This window comes from Taudactylus pleione, unplaced genomic scaffold (assembly GCF_031769625.1).
Source record: "Taudactylus pleione unplaced genomic scaffold, aTauple2 ptg000065l, whole genome shotgun sequence".
NCBI lineage: Eukaryota > Metazoa > Chordata > Amphibia > Anura > Myobatrachidae > Taudactylus > Taudactylus pleione.
In genome coordinates this window covers 11,877,571-11,899,950 of record NW_028284467.1, presented here as the reverse complement: position 1 = coordinate 11,899,950, position 22,380 = coordinate 11,877,571, and the positions used below count along the sequence as shown (strand labels likewise).

Below are 22,380 nucleotides of genomic sequence, written 5' to 3'. Positions count from 1 at the left end.
ATAATAAATGATAGGTAGAAGAATTGTGGGCCTGATAACTCTCGGTTGGTATGGAAGTGAACTACAGACCACTGATCCCTATGAGACCAGACCACTGATCCCTATGAGAGACAATGCCACCCATAAATCTGTGCTTATCCTGCACTGTGGGAGAATGTCAATCTGGTAGAGCAATGCTATTACACACAGGGATCTGTGATCAGCAGCTCACCAGCAGGACCACTCGCATCGCCATTTCATCGCAAAGGCAGAACGCAGCCCTGGTGGACTAAATACCTCCCATGTATATCCTACATAGCTAAAATATTTTAAGGAATTGAATAGAAATACATCAAATGTGGTCTCCAACATGGTATTGGTTGTTTTTCTATTATAGTTATTTTTTTCCTAGATTTATTTTAATTGTGTCTAAAAATAATTTTTCTAATTTTAGATATTGAGAATATTCTTATATTGTGTTTTTTTTGTAGTTAGTTATCAACCAATTTCCTTTTTCTGGCATTCACATTACGTGGGAGATGATTGCTGACTGACTGCACCATTTTTCCTTCACTCGAAACTCATTTACATGAAGCATGGAAACCACACTTAGCTTATGATTCAGCTACACATATCAATACACAAGTGAGCCTACAAACAAGATGCTGGCTACATTAGAGAATTGGGATAATCTCCCCAAGGCCACTTATTAACGTCTCCAAGCTGTGATACAGACGATCAGTTGTTTTGCTTAGGTATAGTAAGTGTGTTTTGCAATGCTTTACAATATAATATTAACCATGTACCCTTTCTTCCCAGATACATGGAAATGTACAAGGTTTATTCTGATGCCAGGAGTTGCATTTCAATGTATAAAGCTACAGTATTAATATGGTACAGGTTTACCATCTTCCACCCTCACACTTTTCAGCCATCCACTTTTTATCGTTAATCTTTTTGTCAATCTTTTCTCCTACTTTGCTTCGCCCTCTGATTTAGCAGCAATGGGGCTGTGGGTATCTTAAATCCAAGCTTAATTAAGTGTCCCTTGTGCTGTCCTTCAGGTTCGCTGGCACAGTGGATTCACTTCCTTGCCTCAGCCCTTACGACAATATCAAGAAAAAACAGGCCTAATCTAAGATTTTTCCTATTTTCGCCAATGGAGTTTGATCCATCAGAATAATCGTTTCGGGTACATACAGAGCAGTGTCAGGAAAATGTGATGAAAGAGACACCAACCTGGCTGGCTCTTTAGCAGCACTCTTTGCAATCAATAGAAAACAGATCAGACTGTGAATAGAACATGTAAAAGGTTTCACTGACATTTATCTTGCACTTTGCCTAAATCCACTTCAAACTGTTCTGCTACTAATCTGTTTAACAGTGTCTTATAACAGTGTCTTATAACAGTGTCTTATAACAGTGTCTTATAACAGTGTCTTATAACAGTGTCTTATAACAGTGTCTTATAACAGTGTCTTATAACAGTGTCTTATAACAGTGTTCCAGGGTTACTTTGCACTGGAATTGAATAAACATGGGACTTGAGGTGAGAATTTGATTTGTTGGTAACTCTCATACCTGCGATTTCCTCTATGGTGTTTGCCCGCATGTCTAGCTGAACTGTTCCATTGATGATACAGCTCCTTAGTTCAAAGAGGCTGTGTAGAGACAGTGTAGCCACATAGGGTTTACTCCAGCGTTCTCCTCCGTCTTCTACATCTTCCTCAAACTTTAGCCATCTGAAGACACAAACATTACAGATAAGTATATTTGTTGCGGAAATCATTATTCCTAATGGCTAAGAGTGAGAAATAGTGATAATGGAAAGCAGTGGTTGCAAAACTTCTTTGGGTAATCGATCTTCATTAATGATTGATTTCATATAGAATGTAGCCTGAACAAGTACAATAAGATAGTGCCGAAATGAATGTGGCACCTTCTCTATATTACCTGCAACAGTGCTGTAGTTGTACTGTAGCTCACTGATCCCAGATGCCAAAATAAAGAACACTGGAACATGAGTAACACAGTATGTTTTCCAGCACATTGAACAGGAACAGCCTTGTACAAAATCAGGAGTACCCAGTACACTGTCATCTTTACATAAGGACCCCTACTAATGTCAAGGCAGGTGCCGATTACAGAAGCCAACACAATCTCAGTCAGGGTATCTTAATATAGGGTCCACCATAGGCAATCATTCCCCTTAGTCTGCCTGAGGTGACAGTTACAGCTATGTCCAGAGGGAAAGTTTCTAATTCCTCTGTCACTCATCATGCCCATTGAAAGCAGGATGAAGTGGTGTGACACAAAACACCTGTGCTTCCTCCTGCAGTCATTGCAAAACTTGTAGAGTGTCTGGCAGCAGGAGGGAGACAGAGCAGTACCTTCCCTCTATTGCATCTCCTTTACTCATTCTGCTAATGCAATGATGGCAGGAGGAAGCTCTGGTGCATGGTGTTATACAGTGGCTTCTGTGGCAATCAATGAGCTCAGTGTCAGGTGGTAAAAAAAAGAATGAGAGCAAGAGAAAGCTGCAGGCCGGGAAGGTAGAACACATGGGAGGAACAGCCATATGGTCCCCTAACAATCCAAACACACTATATGTATCAGAAACATTATATACTAAATGTACAATATGTACAGAAATCTGTATACAAGTATTTTAATTTAAAATGAATCCCTGGTGTACTATAAATAGGTAGGTGTGAGCATTAGGATCACAAAGTAATGCCATAAGATGTATGTAAAGAACTGTAGGCTAATTTAATAAAGATAATTAAAACACAATGGGAAAATAAATATAAAATATACTGAAAAATCACAATTATTGATGACTGTTGCAATTGTGATTGAACATACTGTATATATTCATGTCACTACTTTCTGATATTTATGCTTATACACATACCTATATACAGTGTACCAGGGTTTATTTTTAAAATGTAGTATTTTTTATACAACATTTGCCATTATCCCCACAGGCAGTCTTTGTATAGGTTTCAAAATTGTAGGACGGGAGCAGCACAGATGTACACTACACACTAGTCCTATAAACATTTTATAAAGTTCAGATAAGAATTGAGATCTTTGGGGTATTTATGATATTGTGTTTCGTCTTTTGTTTTCGCTTTGTGAGTTATGCCAAAAAGCTAACTTAGGTTTGAAATCAAGCGCCTAGTAACTAAAAGCAGCTGGTCCCAACCTATGATGGGAGGCTTTGTGAACTGGTAGGTTTATCAAATTAAACTAATGTATTCTCGTTAGACTGGTTTCAAAAAAAAAAAAAAAAAAAAGACTCAAGAATAAAATGCCCCGGAGCAAGGCAAGATGAGAACAAGGTATATAATAGGAACAAAGGTAGATTGTAATGGTGCCTCTGGTTAGCAATGAGCTAATTTGCCTTACCAAAGTATTCTACAGCAACACAGGAAGTCCGGGGGAACTTGTACAAATAACTAAAGACTTTATTGTCTACTTCACATAATGTACAGGGAGCAGCGTTTCAGCCATGACCTTTATTAAGCTTGTCAGTCTTCCTAGTTCCTATTCAGACAGTAATGTGTTTCACCATTAGTACAAAAGCCCAGATCTCCTGTATATTGTCTGAGGGAACCAAGCCTGTGGAAAGATGGTGAGCATCTCTCCTGAAGGTGTACATGGAAAGAGATAACAAGTCATGTGTGTTTTTTTCCCTGACACGTCTTATATCATGCTGTTACTTTAATGTACTTTTTTAGTAACAGTATGTAAATAATCATAATAAACAACAATATAACTACAAACAGATTTTAATATATTGTGACATAAAATGACATGTCACCCAATGCATACCTCCCAACATGCGCACGGCATCTGTTCTCCTCCTGCACACCCACTGCTCTGCTACGGTTTGTGCTCCCCCCAACTTCACCCCCCACCGCGGGACACTGCGGGCGGCCCAGCGGGTGGGACAGCGGGACAATCACAGAAAAATGGGACTGTCCCGCTGAAAGTGGGACAGTTGGGAGGTATGTGATGTAATGCCCTGTAATTTGCAGTTATAGACCGTGTGGATGCCAATAACTTGATTCTAAAAGCCATGGGCGTAACTACCATAGGTGCATGGGGTGTAGGTGCTATGGGGCCCAGAGCTTTGGGGGGCCCATTTTCCTTGTCAAAGTTACATGTATTATATACATTTTGTACCATTTGGGTGGTACATAGGGGCCCTGACACACTTTTTGCTAAAAGCCAAACATTATATGTGAAGGTAGGTTAGGATGTTACTGTACATTAGATGTATATAAGACCCAACAGAGGGACATCATAAAATATGAATAGGAACATGGCTTAGTGTAAAATAAAAAGTTAGTTTATTGGTCATATCAATCCTCCTTGGGTAGCTTACAAAGACATTTTGCAGCACTTTAATATTGCATTTCATAATCCTGGAAAACAATGTAAAATAATAAGAAAAAAAGACATGTACATTAATATCCATAAGCATTGCATTACCATGTACATATGTAAGACTCATAACTATTACTGTATATGTTACTGCTGTTTTGGACCAAGCAACTTATTATTTTGCAGAGGGTATACATTTCCAGTTATATTTTACCTTGCCGTCTCCTTCCATTCTGCATCCTCACCATCTTTCACACAGATCTCATCCAGCTCCGTAAACAGTTCATGTGGTACATGTTCCTCATCATCCTCCGTTCCGAGGATGAACTGCACTCTCTGGGACGGTGTATCTGCATTAATCACATGAAGGAAAAATAAGGTGCATGCTCTTAAGGTTGGCTTATAAACCACACAATAAGAAAATAACTTTAATATAATACTTCAACATTATTTGAGCGTGAGATCTCATATAAATGGCTTATAGAATATGATTAATCTGAAAAGAGCAACTGAGAGCAACTGCTTGTGTGCCCTTTACTCCTATGAGTAGATCCTGGAAACATGCACTGCAGGCAGAAACCATATACAAGTGTAATGTCTTCCCAAGGCAAACCAGGCATACAAATGTTGTGTTATCTAATGCATTTGTGTACTTGCCCCTATTATGAATTCACTTTAAAAAAAAAAAAAAATAACACATCAGTCTAAAAAGTTGGGTGGCATCGCAAATTCAGACAGACTTTGAAATACACACAATCCATAATCCAGACCCTTCCAGCTCATTAAGAGAGTTTATTACATAAATCAAACTGAAGTTTTTGTTCAACTAGTGCACCTTTCAGGCCAATACTAGCTTGTAGCAACAAGGATCACTTTTCTCCCTGCGTAGGTTTCCACTTTATAAGGTGCAACATTCAAACATTCCATCATGAATTGCATTTTAGGCTAAAATCTATGAATGCTGCCATATAACTACTGGTGTTACTTAATAGTATTGGTATTTGAGCATCTAATGCAGCGGCGGAGCAGGGCTCAATGCTGCCCCCGAACCCATGACGTCATGAGGGGGCTATTTTGTCCAGCCGATGATAGTGCAGACAGTGCCATTTAAATATAGAAGCTGCAAGCCCAGCTTCGCATAATAGCTTTGGTTTGCATAATAATGTGCAGTTTAGTGTAGAGGGGATTATAATAGGCACAATGGGGAAACCGGCAGGGGCCCAGAGCAGTAAGTTTAGCTGGCCCTCAGCTATGGCCCCATCCACCATAGCCCTAGGAATGGTTGATTACTTGATATAATATATATTTTTTTTAAATCGGTAATGATCAGGTACCACAAACCGTAGTGCAAGCAGCAGCCACTGATCCTCACTGATGCATTAATCTATAACAGGACCTACAAGTCTAGAGCTGATTACTTGGGTAGTGTTTCCATATAAACACTGTGCTCTATTTAAAGCAGAGGAAGAATCTCTAAGTTGCACCAACTGACCCAGGGCCTAATTCAGGTCTGGACGGCAATTTTTTTCCGAACTGCGCATGTGTAGTTTGGGTCCTGCATCCTTTCTCGCAATACGGCTGCAGACGTCAGGTGAGTAACAGTCTGCTGCCATTTGGAGGCGGGGAGGGGGCTGGGCTGCGTTCCTGGAAACGGGGGCGTGTCGCAGACCACCTTACACAGCCGTCCCGGCTTCCGAAACACTTTAGCCAGCCCTCATCTATCTCTATCGTTCACTGAAGGGTGGAGAGAAGGTGCCCGCGCTGCCTAATGTACATACCATTAGTGTAAAACAGTGGTTAAAACCAGTGCTTGTGCCTGCCAATCATACAATATGTGGAGAAACAGAAGAACAACCCTTGTCAAAACTGAACCTTAGGATGACAGGTAAGAACAATTTACTTAATTGAAGAATTTATGTGGCGTTTCTCAATAGGAAAAGGTGCTGTGGTAAGAATGCTAATACTCTAGGGTGTATACTTAGGGTTGGTATATGTCCCGGTTTTCCCAGGAATATACTGGAATTGAACCCTGTGTCCCGGTGTCCTGAAGACATTCTTCGGGATGCCCAATTGTCCCGGTTTTGACAGGATCAAGAGGGCAGCTGGTCGGGTAGCAGCAGGCAGATGTGCAGCGGTGTAAGTTTAAATCTGACATCAGGCGCCACTGAGCGGAGCATTCACTTCTGCGTCGGCGGGCAAGCAAAGAAGACGGCGAATGAAGAGGGAAGATTGGCGGCGGATGAAGAAGGAAGATTGGAGGCACCAGTCCAGCATCAGAAGAAAGAAGAGGAGGACTGGAGAGTGCTGCAGGGGGAGGGAAGGAAAGAGATGAACAAAGCTCCCCACTGCAGCCTCACGCAGCTTACGGCTAGGCGGTCTTGGCCACTGGCAATTTAACCCCTACTCTCCCTAGACCCCCAGGTGTCTAGGGAGAGCAGGCCTTGTGGATGCAATCAGGCCTGAGGGGCATGGTAAGCGGGCCCATGCCACAAGTATAAGTGACTCTGGGTATTAGGCTCAGGTCACTTTATATGCCTTATGGTAGGCAGGTATTAGCCTGAGCCCCTGCTGAGTGGCTGGGAGTTAGTCCCAGTACACTCTTAAGTGGGAGATAGGTAAGGGGGGGTCTCTACTGTGTGGCATAAAGCTCCTTAATCACACTATGCCACCCTTACCTCTTTGCACTTTAATGTGAATAAGGAGCTATTCTGTGTGGCATACGGTCTATAAAGGGACAGTGAAATATGAGCTGCGCTCCACCAGTCAAAGAATAATTATATCAGAGGGATATGTAGTGATCCACTTGGATAACCGGAGTATGAAGTTTCTAAAAGTACACATTTATTTATAAAATATATATCCACTTATCAATAGATAGTACATAAATGCATGGGTCCCAGCAACTTTAAAACATCATATAAATTAATTAAAGAATGCTGTTTGTAAACTTAAAAAACAATATTGGCTCAATTAATATATCCCACTCAGTCCTTGCTCACATACATATCCAGGTGAAAAGATAGTATGGATATATAATGCGGTGAAAGGGCAATGAGCAACTGAATGTCCCCCACTTTATTGCTGAAGCAAGCATTGCTGCTTGTTGTTGGCAAGTGCAGGTAGGAGATTTACAAAGTATTCACAAATTGCAGGCACTGTGAGCGATGCAAGGATATAAAGTTTTACCTCTCCCGGTTAATCTGCTGTATAGCTGTCAGTTGTTAAGAGCTCAATGTGTCCAGCATGCGGTTGTTTTGTCAGGCCGATGATAGTGCAGATAGTGCCATTAAAATATAGAAGCTGGAATCCAATGCCACATGTAGATACAGGAGTATTTAAATGGCAAGCGTCCTAACTAGTTTCTTTACCATCAGGTTATTTCTTCGGAGGAATGTTCTTATATGTTGCAAAATCACAGAAGTTTTGTCATGGGCAGCACTAGTCAAGGCATTTTTGTAACTACATAGTATTATATCCAGTATATTTATTATCAGCGCCACTGGTAGTGAGTTATATATTTTATGTGTATAAAGGGCATTACTACTGTGTGGCATACTGTGTATAAAGGGCACTACTACTGTGTGGCATACTGTGTATAAAGGGCACTACTACTGTGTGCAAACTGTGTGGCATACTGTGTATAAAGGGCACTACTACTGTGTGGCATACTGTGTATAAAGGGCACTACTACTGTGTGGCATACTGTCTATAAAGGGCACTACTACTGTGTGGCATACTGTCTATAAAGGGTTGTACAACTGTACTGTTGCTCTGAGGACTTGCATAGGGGCCCCAGAGCAGCTCATGTGCTGAGCTTGAGCTATTGTATTTTTCTTTTACTTTTTGTGGGAGGGGCATGGCCACGCCTCCCTGATTTGGCCATGCCCCAGTGTGTCCTTTTTTATTTTTAAAATATAGCAACCCTACGCAGGGGCGTATTAAGAGAGGAGAGGACCCGTGTTCATTCCCCATCCGGGGCCCAATCCTCTCTCCCGTCAGCGCACTGACAAAGCAGTAGACTCTGGGCACTAATCTGTGCCCAGAGTCATCTGCGCATGCACCGGTCACCAGGAAAATGGCACGTACTGTGCAAAATGCCAAAAAAATGTCAGCCACACCCGTTTTCCAGGGGTTTTGTATAGCGCTGCTACAGCCAACGTGGGACTTTGGAGGTAAGTGTAAAAAAATATGGGTGCAGGGTATGCGGTGTGGGCCCGCACACACCGCACACTCTGAACCCATTATAGATACGTCCCTGACCCTAAACGTACTACACAAAACTTTGGGAACCACTGGTGTAAGTACAGCCCAGTGCACAGATCTTATTGGTTTAGTTACCTTATGGTTATGCAGTGTCCACCAAACTTGGGCCCTGATTCAGAGCCAGACGCTCTGACAGAGTGCTCGCTCTGAAGCAGGGCCGACCTTCTTGTTTTTTAGAGTGGCCTCCTGCGGCGAGGGGGAGGTTCTGCTGCTACTCCTATGCACAGGAGTGGGACTTTACTGTAGGTAATTAAATACAGGATGTAGGTGTGGTGGTATTTGTATTTCATTCCCACTGTTCCACACAATAAGGACTTTGGGCCTAATTCAGCTGATCTGCGTACACTGTTGCAAATTGGGATCCATGCTGAATCAGGCCCTTTGTCCCAATTGCAGGGACAATTGGGAGGTACAGTATGCTCCCTGCTATGCAATGCACATGGCTCAGGCACATGCAGTAAACAATTGTGCGTGTGGTATTACCAAGAAAACTGTAGCGAGCTGGAGGCTGACTAAGGCTTGGTAAGCGCCACACCATCTCCAGTTGGAAACCCATCTAAATCCTGATTTTGACCATGTATGTTTATACAAAGTGTGTTAGATTTATATTAAGATCATTGCTCATAGTTAGTTAAAGCAGGGGTGTTTTATGAGAGGAGGGGTCAGCGCGCAGACTCAGGCCCTGATTCAGAGCCGGACGCTCTGACAGAGAACTCGCTCTGAATCAGGGCCGTCCTTCTTGATTTTTAGAGCAGCCTCCTGGCCGCTCGTATAGCTGTGGGTGACCACCCACAGCTATAGCGAGCAGCCAGGAAGATGGTCGCGACAGTCAAGACCATCGCGACCATCGGGCTTGCAACGAGACCCTTGTGGTAGGGTCTCATTGCCGCAAGCCCCAGAGAGATTTTGGCTCTAACAGAGCCTAAATCTCTCCCACTGACATCACTCGTGACATGGGAACGCCTCCGTTTGGGCAGCCACTCCCCCGGCCCACCCATGAAAGGGGGCGTGCTGTCACTCAACTTCGACAGCACGCCCCCTTTGGTAAGAGACCCGGAGCGACGGTTTGCCCGTCACTATCCGGGTATCGCGCATGCGCACGACGGAGCCGGCTCCGTCGTGAACATGCGCACTGGACCACATAGCGCTCGCGAGCGGGTCTGAATCAGGCCTAGACAATGCCAAACTATGCAATGCGCAGCTTAAAAAGTACAAAAAAAAAATGAAGTTTCAAGTTGCACGTAAATATATCTGTAATATTTGGCATTGAGTAGGTCACTAAGTTATTACCAAGGAAACTGATGTATATATAAAATGGTTTCAACATTTTTTTTAATTGGTCCTTTATTTGTTTACAAACAGTGCAACTTTAAAAAAAATCAATTTGCAGTAAATAACAAAAACAATGACAAGGATACATTTAAAGCAAAGATCAGATAATAAATCCACTTCATTATTAACAAACAAAAGCATGAGACATTGACAGATTATATTCCCAGGGACAGAAGTGCAGTACCCAAGTGACTAATCATGATGGCATCCACACTAATCTAGTTTACGGTTAGTATTTTATTGTACTGTGCGAAGAATTTGAACCTTATTCAGAGTTGGACGTAAACATAAATTCCAAATTTTTTTAACTCAACTTGCTCTTCTTTATATTGCGCATCTTAGTGTGATGAGCCTCTTTTGCCATGGAAACTCGGGATCTATTTGTGCTTACGACTCCCTATGCCAAGGGTGCCAATACGACTCTTGGGGGGTTTATTTACAAAGTGTTGGGCACTACAGTTAGACAAAATATGGGAACTACTGGTGGCATAATCTGTGGGTACTAAAGTGACAGTGTGTGGGCACTACAGTGTGGCATAATGTGTCGGAACTACAGTGTGGCATATTGTGTGGGTAGTACAATGTGGCATAATGTGTGGGCATTACAGGTAGCATGTGTGGGCACTATAGTGTGGCATAATGTGTGGGGCACTACAATGTGGTATAATGTGTCGGTCACCCACTGCATCTCCCTGTCACCTCTTCCTATCACCCTCTCCCTGTCACTCACTGCCTCTCCCCTCTCTCCATGTCACCCACTGCTCTTCCCTCTCCCTGTCACCCACTGCCTCTCCCCTCTCCCTGTCACACACGGTCTGCCACCATCTCCCTGTCACCCACTCCCTCTCCCTTCACCATCACACACTGCCTGTCACCCTCTCACCCACTATTTTTCCCTGTCACTACTGTAGGCAGATGACTTCTCCCTATCACCCACTGACTAGCCCCTCTTCCTTTCACCTATTGCCTGTCACCCTCTCCCCCTCTCTGTCACACACTGCTTCCCTGTCACCTCTCACCCTCTCCTCTATCACCCACTGCCTCTTCCCCCTCCCTGTCACCTCTCCCTGTCACCCACTGCTTCTCCATGTCACCCACTGCCTGTCACCTCTCCCTGTCACCCACTGCTTCTCCCTGTCACCCTCTCCTTGTCACCTTCTTTCCTTTGTCTACCTCTTGCTTCTCCCTGTCACCCTCTGCCTCTCCCTGTCACCCTCTGCCTCTTCCCTCTCACCTCTACCTATCACTCTCTCCCTGTCACCTTCTTGCCTCTCTTTGCCTACCTCTTGCCTCTTCCTGTCACCCACTGCACTTTGAACTTGGAGTAGGGCGGAGGAGGGGGCTCAAGGCAAATTTTTGCACCCGGGTCCACCACTCACAAGTTCCGCCACTGAAACACACTGATCCTTTTCAGGGCTTGCTCATGTATTGTGTTTTACAAAGAGTTCAATATAAGTGCCAAGAGAAACCTAATATGAAAATGCATGTAGCCATAGGGATCATTGTGCCCTATAACCAATGCAGGAAAATGGCATTGACTACTACCCCCCCCCCCCCCCCCAAGTATATACCAGCTACATAATGGGGGTAATGTGTAATCAGGGAGATTGCTAGACTTGCTCCCAATCAGTCGATGTACACGATTTCCCCTGAACTCTCCCCAGGCAGTCGTGGTCACGATTTGGAGATAAAAATGTCCACTCTGACTTAAGATCTATCTTGCAGCCAGTGCATTGTATCCCAGATTGGCTAATCTGCCCTACAGCACGACAGATCTGAAGATGCGAGGTACGACGAGTGGGGACGCGGATCGGTATCGTGATCAAGAGTAGAAACTCACGATTTGGCCATTTTTTACATGATCTGTCGTCACGATTTGTCGAAATCGCCCAAATTGGATGAAAAGTAGGTATGTGTGTGGGCATCTTAAGGGAGATTGCTACCGTCACGGGCTGGGGAATTGGAAGGCGTGGACCCGAGCTGGGTTGAGTGACAGAGACACCTGGTCCAGGAGGGAGTTTGAATTTAGATGGTTTCATGTAATTCTTTAACATACAGATGAAAGAGGACTAACTGAGTGATGGTAAATAAAGTCCTTGGTGCAGAGATGCACAAAGGCAGATACTTAAAACAAACACAAAAGTCTCTGAGGTTTAGGGGGTACTATGGAGGAGAATTGCAGTGTTAAATACTGTAGAACTTGTAGATGAGTTGAATACTGAGTTGAATACTGTAGCAGAGTAGAATATATCTCCTGCATGGAGTATGCAGGATTGGGGAAGCACTTTGAATAGAACTCCGGGATGGAGTGTGCTAGATTGAGTGAGCACTTGGAATAGAACTCCGGGATGGAGTGTGCTGGATTGGGTGAGCACTTGTAATAGAACTCTGGGATGGAGTGTGCTGGATTGGGTGAGCACTTGGAATAGAACTCTGGGATGTAGTGTGCTGGATTGGGTGAGCACTTGGAATAGAACTCCAGGATGGAGTGTGCTGGATTGGGAAGGCGTACTCCCGGCTGGAGTACACAGAAACAGAGTCACAGGTGAACTGGAACTGGAAACAGCAGGGCTCAGAAGCATAGGTCTGGCTAGAGCACTATTGTACTGGCAATGAGACAGAGTCAGGGAAGGGCTTTTATACCCCTGGCCGGATGGTGATTGGCTGGAGTCACTGGAGAGCGCTGCTGACCTGATGGGGTTGGATCACCTGACCTGATCCAAGATGGCCGCGCCCATGATCCGGATGTCTGGCATGCAGAAGCACAGGAAGTGCATGGAGAGGCAGCAGGAACAGCTAGGCAACAGCGGGGATGCAAGGAACCACCTTCTGGCATAGGCCCCACTCTGGATTCCCCTGAAAGCAGCGGCCGGCGACTCAGCAAGCCACGATGACACAAGCGCATGGAAAGATGCATGGGTCTCTGACGGATGTCTCTAGCATGGTTTGTGACAATACTCCCTCTTTTAGAAGTGGACTCCGGACATTTTCTAGGCTTGTGAGCAAACGTAACATGGAAGGCTTTTAGAAGAGCAGGAGCATGAACATCAGTAGCAAAGATCCAACTTCTCTCTTCTGGACCATAGCCCTTCCAGTCAATAAGGTATTGAAGTCGTCCATAGCGGCAGCGGGAATCCAGGACCTTCTGGATCTCGAATTCTTGACCACGCTGAGTGTGGACACTAGGTGTCTTAGGGAGAAATTGATGTGTCTAAATTTGAAATTGATTCAAGACCAGAGGGTTTAGGAGCGATACATGGAATGAGTTAAGGATTGGTAAAACAGGAGGTAATTTTAACTTAACAGCCACTGGGTTAATGACCTTTTCCAAGGAGAACGGACCGATAAATCGTGGAGCTAACTTCATGGATGGAATACGAAGTCTAAGGTTTCGGGTAGATAACCATACTGTCACAAACTCACGGGCGGATAGTGGATGCTACCCATATTCAGGGAATTGGCTAAACCTATTCCTGAGGCACGGAGTCTAATGTGCCGGCAGTTTTCACCAGGAACCCTCGCAAGAAGGTATGGACTTGGCTGCGCCCGACACACAAGTCGTGGCCCTCAGGTTAGGTTTCCCTATACAGGTGCTGGCACTTGGTCGGTATACAGGAGACTTGAGTGTAGTCGACTTAGCCGGGTCAGAACCAATTATCAGGATATGCACAGGAATGCTGGAGTATGGTAATGGAGCCTATACTCGGCACTGGAGTGATCCCAGGAACTTCCTTTAATAGGTCAGAGTTCAACTAGCCCCAATCAGCGCTTCCTACTTTGGTGCCTGTCCCTTTAAAAAAAAATTTAATAGAGCGGCGCGCGCGCTTCTAAGGAAGCCGCGGCCGCCTGCACACAGCCGCCGGGGGAGAAGAGGAGCAGCTGACAGCGGGTGTCGTGAATTTCCCGCCTGCTGTCACACACCAGCCCGGACTCCAGCGTCACCGGACCAGGTAGGAGCAACCCCTTCTAGGGTTGGGCACTGAACACCCCACAAATGGCTTACCAGGGAACTTTTGATGAAACTTCCGAAAGAGTTGGGGTGCATGAATGTCTGAAGACCTAACCCAACAACGCTCTTCAGGACCGTATCCCTTTCAATCCACCAGGAATTGAACTGCACCTTGGGACATTCTGGAATCTAGAATCTGTTTGACTTCGTACTCCTCTTGGTGATCCACTGGAATAGCAGTAGGAGGGTTGCACTGTTTCGAATATCAATTAATCACCAATGGTTTCAGGAGAGAGGTATGGAACACGTTGGGAACCCTAAGAGTACCTGGAAGTTTTAAACGAACAGCCACCGGATTGATGACCTGCAGAATCTGGAAGGGACCAATGAATACTTCATGGTGGGAACTTTTAATCGTAAGTGTTTAACCAGACTATCGCCAGGATTCAGTACAGGGCTCTTTTTCCTTTTCTTATCTGCCACCCACTCATACCTAGAAGAAGCTTTACACAACTTTTTTTTCACCTCCCTCCAAATCCTGAAGAACCGACTCGCTGAGCCACCAACAGCTGGGAGAGACACTGACTGAACAGCATGAACTTCTGGTATCACGGGATGTAGCCCATACTGAATGAAGAATGGAGAGTACCCCAATGACTCATGGTACAAATTATTGTGAGCGAATTCAGCCCAAGGCAACAAGGAAACCGAATCGTCTTGATTAGCTGAGACATATATCCAAATTAATTTCTCCAAATCCTGATTTACACGCTCTGTTTGACCAATGCTCTGAGGATGGTATGCAGATGAAAAACTCAAGTTGATATTAAAGCACTTACATAACGCCCTCCAAAATCTGGAAGTGAATTGTACCCCACGATCTGAAACAATGTCTTTGGGGAACCCATGTAGCTTGAAGATTTCCTTTATAAATGTCTCAGCCAACTTTGGAGCTGACGGTAACCCTTTTAATGGGACAAAGTGAGCGACCTTGGAGAACCTGTCCACCACTACCCAGATTGTATTGAACCCCTGGCAGGAGGGCAGGTTTGTTATAAAGTCCATGGATATATGGGACCAAGGACGATCAGGTATTGGAAGTGGACATAAAAACCCCGAAGGAAGTTGAGGAGGCACCATATGCTGAGTTCCAGAGTTCTTCCAATTCCTGCATGACCTGAAAAACGAGAAGAATGGGCCCACTGGAGTAACTTAGACCGGAGTTTGGGTGCTACAAATGTTCTCCCTGGTGGGATATTGACCTTAGTGACTGCAACAAGGCACCCAGGATTTAAAATTGGTTTGTCTTCCTTTACTTCATCCTCCTGGGCCACATTGAATGCTCGACACAGGGCGTCAGCTTTTACATTCTTGTAACCTGGACGATAGGTAATAACCAGGTTAAAATTGTCGAAAAACAGGGACCACCGGGACTAGCGATAATTCAGGCAATGAGCGGTTTTGAGATAAGTGAGGTTTCTGTGATCTGTGTAGACTGTCACCGGAAATTTTGCCCCCTCCAGCAAATATCTCCACTCCTGCAACGCTAGCTTCATGGCAAGTAATTCCTGATCCCCAACTGCATAATTTTTCTCTGGAGCAGAAAACTTATGGGAAAAGAACCCACAGGAGTACCACTTGCCCCACTCATCCTTCTGTGACAGTACTGCCCCAACTCCCACTGTGGAGGCGTCCACCTCCAAGAAGAAAGGCAGATCGCACTGCTATGAGCTGCTATGATTGAGTAAATCTTGATGAACTGGCGATAGAAATTACAGAATCCCAGGAAGCGCTGTATTGCTTTCAACCCGACAGGGCGAGGCCAGTTAATAATGGCAGCTAGCTTTGCAGGATACATCTGAAGGCAGGAACCAGAAATAATGTATCCCAGAAACGTTAGTTCCTTTTGCTCGAAGGAACATTTTTTAAGTTTGCAAAACAGCTGGTTGGCCCGAAGTCGTGTCAGCACTTCACATGCAGGCGATGACTTGTTACATCCTATGAGAATATTAGGATGTCATCTAGATACACCACAACGTATTTATAGAGGAAATCCCTGAAGATGTGATTCATATATTTTTGGAAGACAGCTGGAGAGTTGCGTAACCCAAAAGGCATGACCAGGTACTCGAAGTGACCATCACGAGTATTGAAGGCTGTCTTCCACTCATCTCCAGCCGGAATCCTGATCAAGTTGTAGGCCCCGGGAAGATCTAGCTTGGTAAATATCTTTGCGCCTTTAATTCGATCGAAGAGTTCGGATATCAGAGGTAATGGAAACTGGTCTTTGATGGTAAAAGCATTCAGGCCCCGGTAATCAATACATTGTCTCAGACCTCCGTCCTTCTTTTTGACGAAGAATAGACTGGCACCTGCAGGTGATTTGGACTCTCTAATGAAACCACGTTCCAGATTCTCCTGGATATACTCAGTCACTGATTGGGACTCAGGAAGAAAGGAAAATTCTTCCCCGAGGTGGCTCTTTCCCAGGTAATAGATCAATAGCGCAATCCCAGTCTCTATGAGCAGGAAGTGTCTCAGCGGCTTTCTTACTAAACACATCTCAGAAGGACTGGTATGGAGCTAGAAGCTGAACTTCTGGAGAGATGACTGAACTCCGAATGGCTCGCTGAGGAGGTTTGACAGATGACAAACAGGAGCCATGGCATCGAGGACCCCACGCCAGGATTTGAGGTTCCTCCCAATCTAGCACAGAAGAATGTTTGCGAAGCCAAGGAAGACCCAAGATGACAGGACTCTCAGCTGATGGAAGTATGTAGAAAGCTATTGATTCTCGATGGAAGGCCCCTACTTGCATGATAACTTCTGTCGTCCGAGAGTGGATGGTCGCTGTAGGAAGTTTATTCCCATCCACTCCGATGATGCCGAGAGGTGTTTGGAGTGGCATAATAGGAATTTCCAGCTCTTGAACTTTCTTGGCCGTAATGAAGTTGCCATCGGCTCCTGAGTCCAGGAGAGCCCTATTGACTCCAGAGGACTTTCCCAGGACCAGGGTTACATCAATGGAGAATTGAGGAACTACACGGTTCTTTGGGGTGTGTTGAAATCTACCCAGTCTGACCACTCCTTGATCAGTTAGGCCTTTTCGTTTCCTGGACGTTTAGGACAGCCAGAGAGAAGGTGACCTGGTTCACCACAATACAAAGTCTGTTTATAAACCTCCTTTCTCTCTCTGTAACAGGAAGGCGAGATTTCCCAACCTGCATGGGTTCTTCTGGAGGTTCCACTGGTGCCATGAAACATGGAGCGAGCTTAAAGGTAAACAGACGAGACTGTTCCTTTTCTCTTGTTCTCTCCCTGTGGCGAAGATCCACCCGGATACACAGGGAGATCAAGTCATCAAAAGCTGTTGGCAGTTCCCTGGATGCGAGTACATCGGACAAACCTTGCATGAAGGCGGCTACTAAAGCTTCGTTGTTCCATCCCAATTCTGAAGCAAGGGTATGAAACTGCACGCAATATTGTCCTGCAGATTGATTGCCTTGTTTCAGCTGTAGGATAGCCTATCCCGCAGAGGTTACTCGACTGGGCTCATCGAAGACCCTCCGGAAAACCTTCAGGAAATCGGTGCTATTGTTAACCAGAGGATCGTTTCTTTCCCATAAAGGAGAGGCCCAAGCCAAGGCCTGACCGGACAGCAGTGAGATCACTTAAGCCACTTTTGTCCTTTCTGACGAGAAATTTGCTGCTTGAACCTCAAATTGGATTGAGCACTGGTTCAGGAACCCTCGACAGTCCTTTGGGTCCCCACTGTACTTCGTGGGGTTCGGAATGCGTAATGGTGCAGAAACACTTGCGGCCTGTACAGTCACCGTAGGAGGTGGGACTGATAGTGACAGTGCCGGCTGAGTGGTACTGACTTGTTGCATTAAAGTCTAGAGACACTGCATAATCTGGGCTTGATCTTGTTCTTGCTTCTCGACTCTAGCAAATAGGTTCTCGAGTAAGTCTCGGGACGATGGGTTACCAGCAGCTTCCATGTTTTTTGGGCCAGAGTATTCTGTCACAAAGTCATGGATAGTGGATGTTACCCGTATTCAGGGAATTGGCTAAACCTATTCCTGAGGCGCAGAGTCTAATGTGCCGGCGGTTTTCACCAGGGACCCTCGCAAGAAGGTATGGACTCGGCTGCGTCCGACACACAGGTCGCGGCCCTCAGGTTAGGTTTCCCTATATAGGTGCTGGCACTTGGTCAGTATTCAGGAGACTTGAGCGTAGTCGACTTAGCCGGGTCAGAACCAAACAGACGAAGCGGTACAAGGAAGCAGACGTAAACGGGTCACAGGAATAGCCGGGGTCAGAACCAGATATCAACGTAGAACCAGGGGTCAGGCAGAATCAGAGTCACAAAACACGCCAAGGGTCAGAACCAATTATCAGGATATGCACAGGAACGCTGGAGTATGGTAATGGAGCCTATACTCTGGCACTGGAGTGATCCCAGGAACTTCCTTTTATAGGTCAGAGTTCAACTAGCCCCAATCAGCACTTCCTACTTTGGTGCCTGTCCCTTTAAATGTTTTAACAGAGCGGCGCATGCGCTTCTAAGGAAGCCGCAGCCGCCTGCACACAGCCGCCGGGGGAGAAGAGGAGCAGCTGATAGCGGGTGCCGGGGATCTCCCGCCCGCTGTCACACACCAGCCCGGACTCCAGCGTCGCCGGACCAGGTAGGAGCAACCTGGATTCGGCGGCGTTATGACACATACCTTGTCTCCAGGTTGGAACTTTGGAGCGGCTCGTCTCTTATGATCAGCAAATTTTTTGTAGCGTATGGAGGCTTTCAACAATGAGGAATGGACCTTCTCCCAGATAGCCGTCAGATGCTGAAGAGTATCTTTAGCAGCTGGTACATCAATAGTCGGAACCAATGGGAACTCGGGTAGGCGAGGATGTTGACCATACACAATATAAAAGGGTGTATTCTCCGTGGAGGTATGATAGCGATCATTGTGAGCAAACTCGGCCCAAGGAAGCAGCTCCAACCAGTCATCTTGAGAAGACGAGACGAACAAAGGAACTGTTCTAGGTCTTGGTTCACCCTTTCCGTTTGCCTGTTGGTCTGAGGGTGATAGGCCATGGAATATTTAAGTTTTACCTGCAGAGCTGAGCACAAGGATCTCCAAAACTTGGCCACAAATTGGACTCCTCTATTGGAGATGATATCTTGAGGAAGGCCATGTAAACGGAAGATCTCCTTAATGAAGAGTTGTGCAAGCTGGGACGCAGAAGGCAGACCTGTTAACGGCACAAAATGAGAATCTGTCGACAACTACCCATATGGTGTTATGGCCTTGAGATGGAGGCAAGTCCGTAGTAAAGTCCATGGATAAATGGGAACAGAGCTGTCGAGGAACAATCAACGGATGCAGTAGACCAGGAGATATTTTCCTAGAAATTTTATGTTGAGCACATTTGATGCAGGAAGCAACAAAGTCTTTTACATCAGTTCTCAACGTAGGCCACCAAAAAGAGCGTTGATTGAATTTGACAGTCTTCTCAACTCCAGTATGTCCAGAAAATCGGGAAGCGTGGGCCCAATGTAACAGCTTCTTACGAAGATCCGGGGCCACGAAGGTCTTTTCCCGAGGAGGATCTGGCGTGAGCCTGGCAGAGGCAAAGGACATGGGATGCAGAATTGGAGGAGGAGGTTCCTGCTTGACCTCTTGTTCAGAATCCAGGGAGCGGGACAAGGCATCAGCCTTTGTATTCTGAGGACCTGGACGATAGGAGAGTTTAAAATCACATCGGAAGAAAAACATCGCCCATCTGGCCTGTCTGGAATTTACACATCTGGCAGTCTGTAAATAGAGCAAATTCTTATGGTCAGTAAAAACTGAAATGGGAAACGAGGCTCCTTCTAGCAAGTAATGCCACTCTTCCAGTGCTAGCTTAATTGCCAGGAGTTCTTGGTCTCCGATGGGATAATTCCTTTCTGCCGGTAGGAATCTTTGAGAGAAGAAACAGTAGGGTGTAGCTTGCCATCATCAGATCGTTGAGAGAGAACAGCTCCCACCCCTTCCATAGAGGCATCTACTTCGAGGACGAAAGGACTGGTTACTTCAGGCTGCCTTAAAACTGGCACGGAGATGAAGACTTGTTTCAGCTGGTGGAAAGCCGAAGTAGCCTCAGGAGACCAAACACTGGGGTTAGCACCTTTACGAGTGAGAACTGTAATGGGAGCAACAAGGAGAATCCCTTGATGAACTTGCGGTAGTAGTTGGCAAATCCTAGGAACCGCTGAATGGATTTCAATGTAGAAGGTAGAGACCAGTCAAGAACGGCTTGCAGCTTCTGTGGATCCATTTGTAGACCGGTTCCCGAGATAATATATCCTAGGAAAGGAATTGTTGTGGTCTCAAATGTGCACTTTTCGAGTTTACAAAAGAGCAGATTTTTTCTTAGACGAACAAGAACTTATTTTTTTACTTGGGAGCGATGTGACTGAAGATCTTGAGAGAAGATTAAAATGTCATCCAAGTATACTACGACTGACTTATATAGAAGATCTCGGAAAATCTCATTTACAAAGTGTTGGAAGACTGCCGGGGCAATGCTGAGGCCGAAGGGCATCACTAGATATTCATAGTGCCCATCCCTGGTGTTAAAAGCAGTCTTCCATTCATCTCCTTCCCGTATACGGATCAGATTATACACACCCCTTAGGTCAAGCTTGGTGAAAACAGAAGCACCTTTCACTCTGTCGAACAGTTTTGTAATTAGTGGAAGCGGATAACAGTTCTTGATGGTAATATTGTTAAGTCCACGATAGTCGATGCAGGGACGGAGGCCACCATCTTTTTTCTTCACGAAAAAGAAACCTGCTCTTGTGGGCGAGCTGGAGGGGCGAATAAACCCTTTCTCCAGGTTTTCTGTTATATACTCAGACATAGACTGGGTCTCAGGTAACGAGAGAGGATAAACTCGTCCACGCGGTGGAGTTTTCCCTGGAATTAAATCTATAGGACAGTCCCATTCAAGATGAGGAGGAAGGGTGTCAGCTCCTTGTTTACTGAAGACGTCAGAGAAGTCTTGATAAATCTCAGGAAGGCCTTCTAGAGATTTCACACAGGAGTTTCGTATAGGAACTATTTGAGGAAGACAGTTCTGAAAACAAAATGGACTCCAGGAGACAATCTGCAAGGATGTCCAATCGATATGGGGATTATGTCTTTGAAGCCATGGGAGGCCCAGGATCATTTCATGAGAGGCTTTAGGAATGACAAGGAAAGATTAGGTTTCCACGTGAAGCGCCCCAACTTTGAGCTTCAAAAGGTTGGGGGGCGATGTGTAATTCTCCCACCGATGATTCGACAACAGTCTATAGCAGTTAAGGACACTGGTTGAGGTAGCCACTCGGTGGATATGCGATGTCTGTGAACGAAGTCCAAAGTGAGGAAATTCCCAGCTGCTCCTGAGTCAAGCAAGGCGAGAACACTTAGGTAGACTTGGTTCACTTACAACAAGGCAATGAGAGTAGGATCGGTTTCCTTGTGTGATTCCATAGATACTCCTAACCTAACCCCTCTGTCATAGGTTAGGAGGGGGCATTTTCCGGATGGGATGGACAAGACTTAAGGTAGTGGTGCGAGGAAGCACAGTACAGGCAAAGATTTTCCAGTCGTCTCTTTTGACGTTCTTCAGCAGAGAGTCGGGAACGATTTACTTGCATAGACTCATCAGGAGGAGTTGAGAGTGAAGTAACTCGAGGAACAGAACGACCTTTAGTGCGGTCAAACCGATTTCTTTCCATGGCTCGCTCTCTATGACGCAGATCAACTTTATTACATAAAGAAATCAGGGCGTCCAATGATGAGGGCAATTCACGGGAGGCTAGGTCATCCTTAATCCTTTCTGATAATCCATTCCAAAAGGCTGCGACTAAGGCATCCTTATTCCAGGTTAGCTCAGAAGCTATTCTGCGAAATAGAATCACATATTGGCTGACCGTCCTGCTTCCTTGACGGAGACGTAAAACAGCGTTAGAGGCAGAAGTTGTTCTACCCGGTTCGTCAAAGATTCTTCGAAAGGTGGTCACAAACTCAGTATAGTTGGAAAGAATTGGGTCAGCTTTCTCCCAGAGGGGAGAGACCCTGTCCAGAGCTTGACCGGTCAGGAGTGATATGATGTATGCTACTCGAGACTGGAAGCAGGGAAGCTAGTAGCCTCGAAATGAATCTCGCATTGATTTAAAAAACCTCGACAGAGCTTTGGGTTCCCATCGAATTTATTAGGAAGAGGTACCTGAAGACGAGACACTGGTGGAGAGACCACTGTGGAAGTGGTTGCAGGAGTAAACTGGACTGGAGATCCGCTCTAGAAATTCCTGAAAGGAGAGCTTGAACATTATCCAGACGAGTAGATATATCTTGAATACATTGCATCAGCTGCACTTGTGCAGACTCCTGTCTACCCAGGCAATTTAGTAGATCCTGGATGGATCCTGG

At 45.4% G+C, this 22,380-nt stretch overlaps 1 protein-coding gene across 1 annotated transcript in view; it reads right to left on the bottom strand.

Moving 5' to 3' along the window:
• LOC148534688 (electroneutral sodium bicarbonate exchanger 1) overlaps nt 1-22,380 on the bottom strand; it is a 240,689-nt gene that overhangs the window by 55,911 nt on the left and 162,398 nt on the right. Inside the window, exons 4-5 of the mRNA XM_088465942.1 lie at nt 4,586-4,721; nt 1,561-1,721 (exon numbers count right to left, since the gene is read on the bottom strand). Of these exons, the coding sequence (XP_088322068.1) occupies nt 1,561-1,721; nt 4,586-4,721 (297 nt within the window). The remainder of the gene's footprint in view (nt 1-1,560; nt 1,722-4,585; nt 4,722-22,380) is intronic.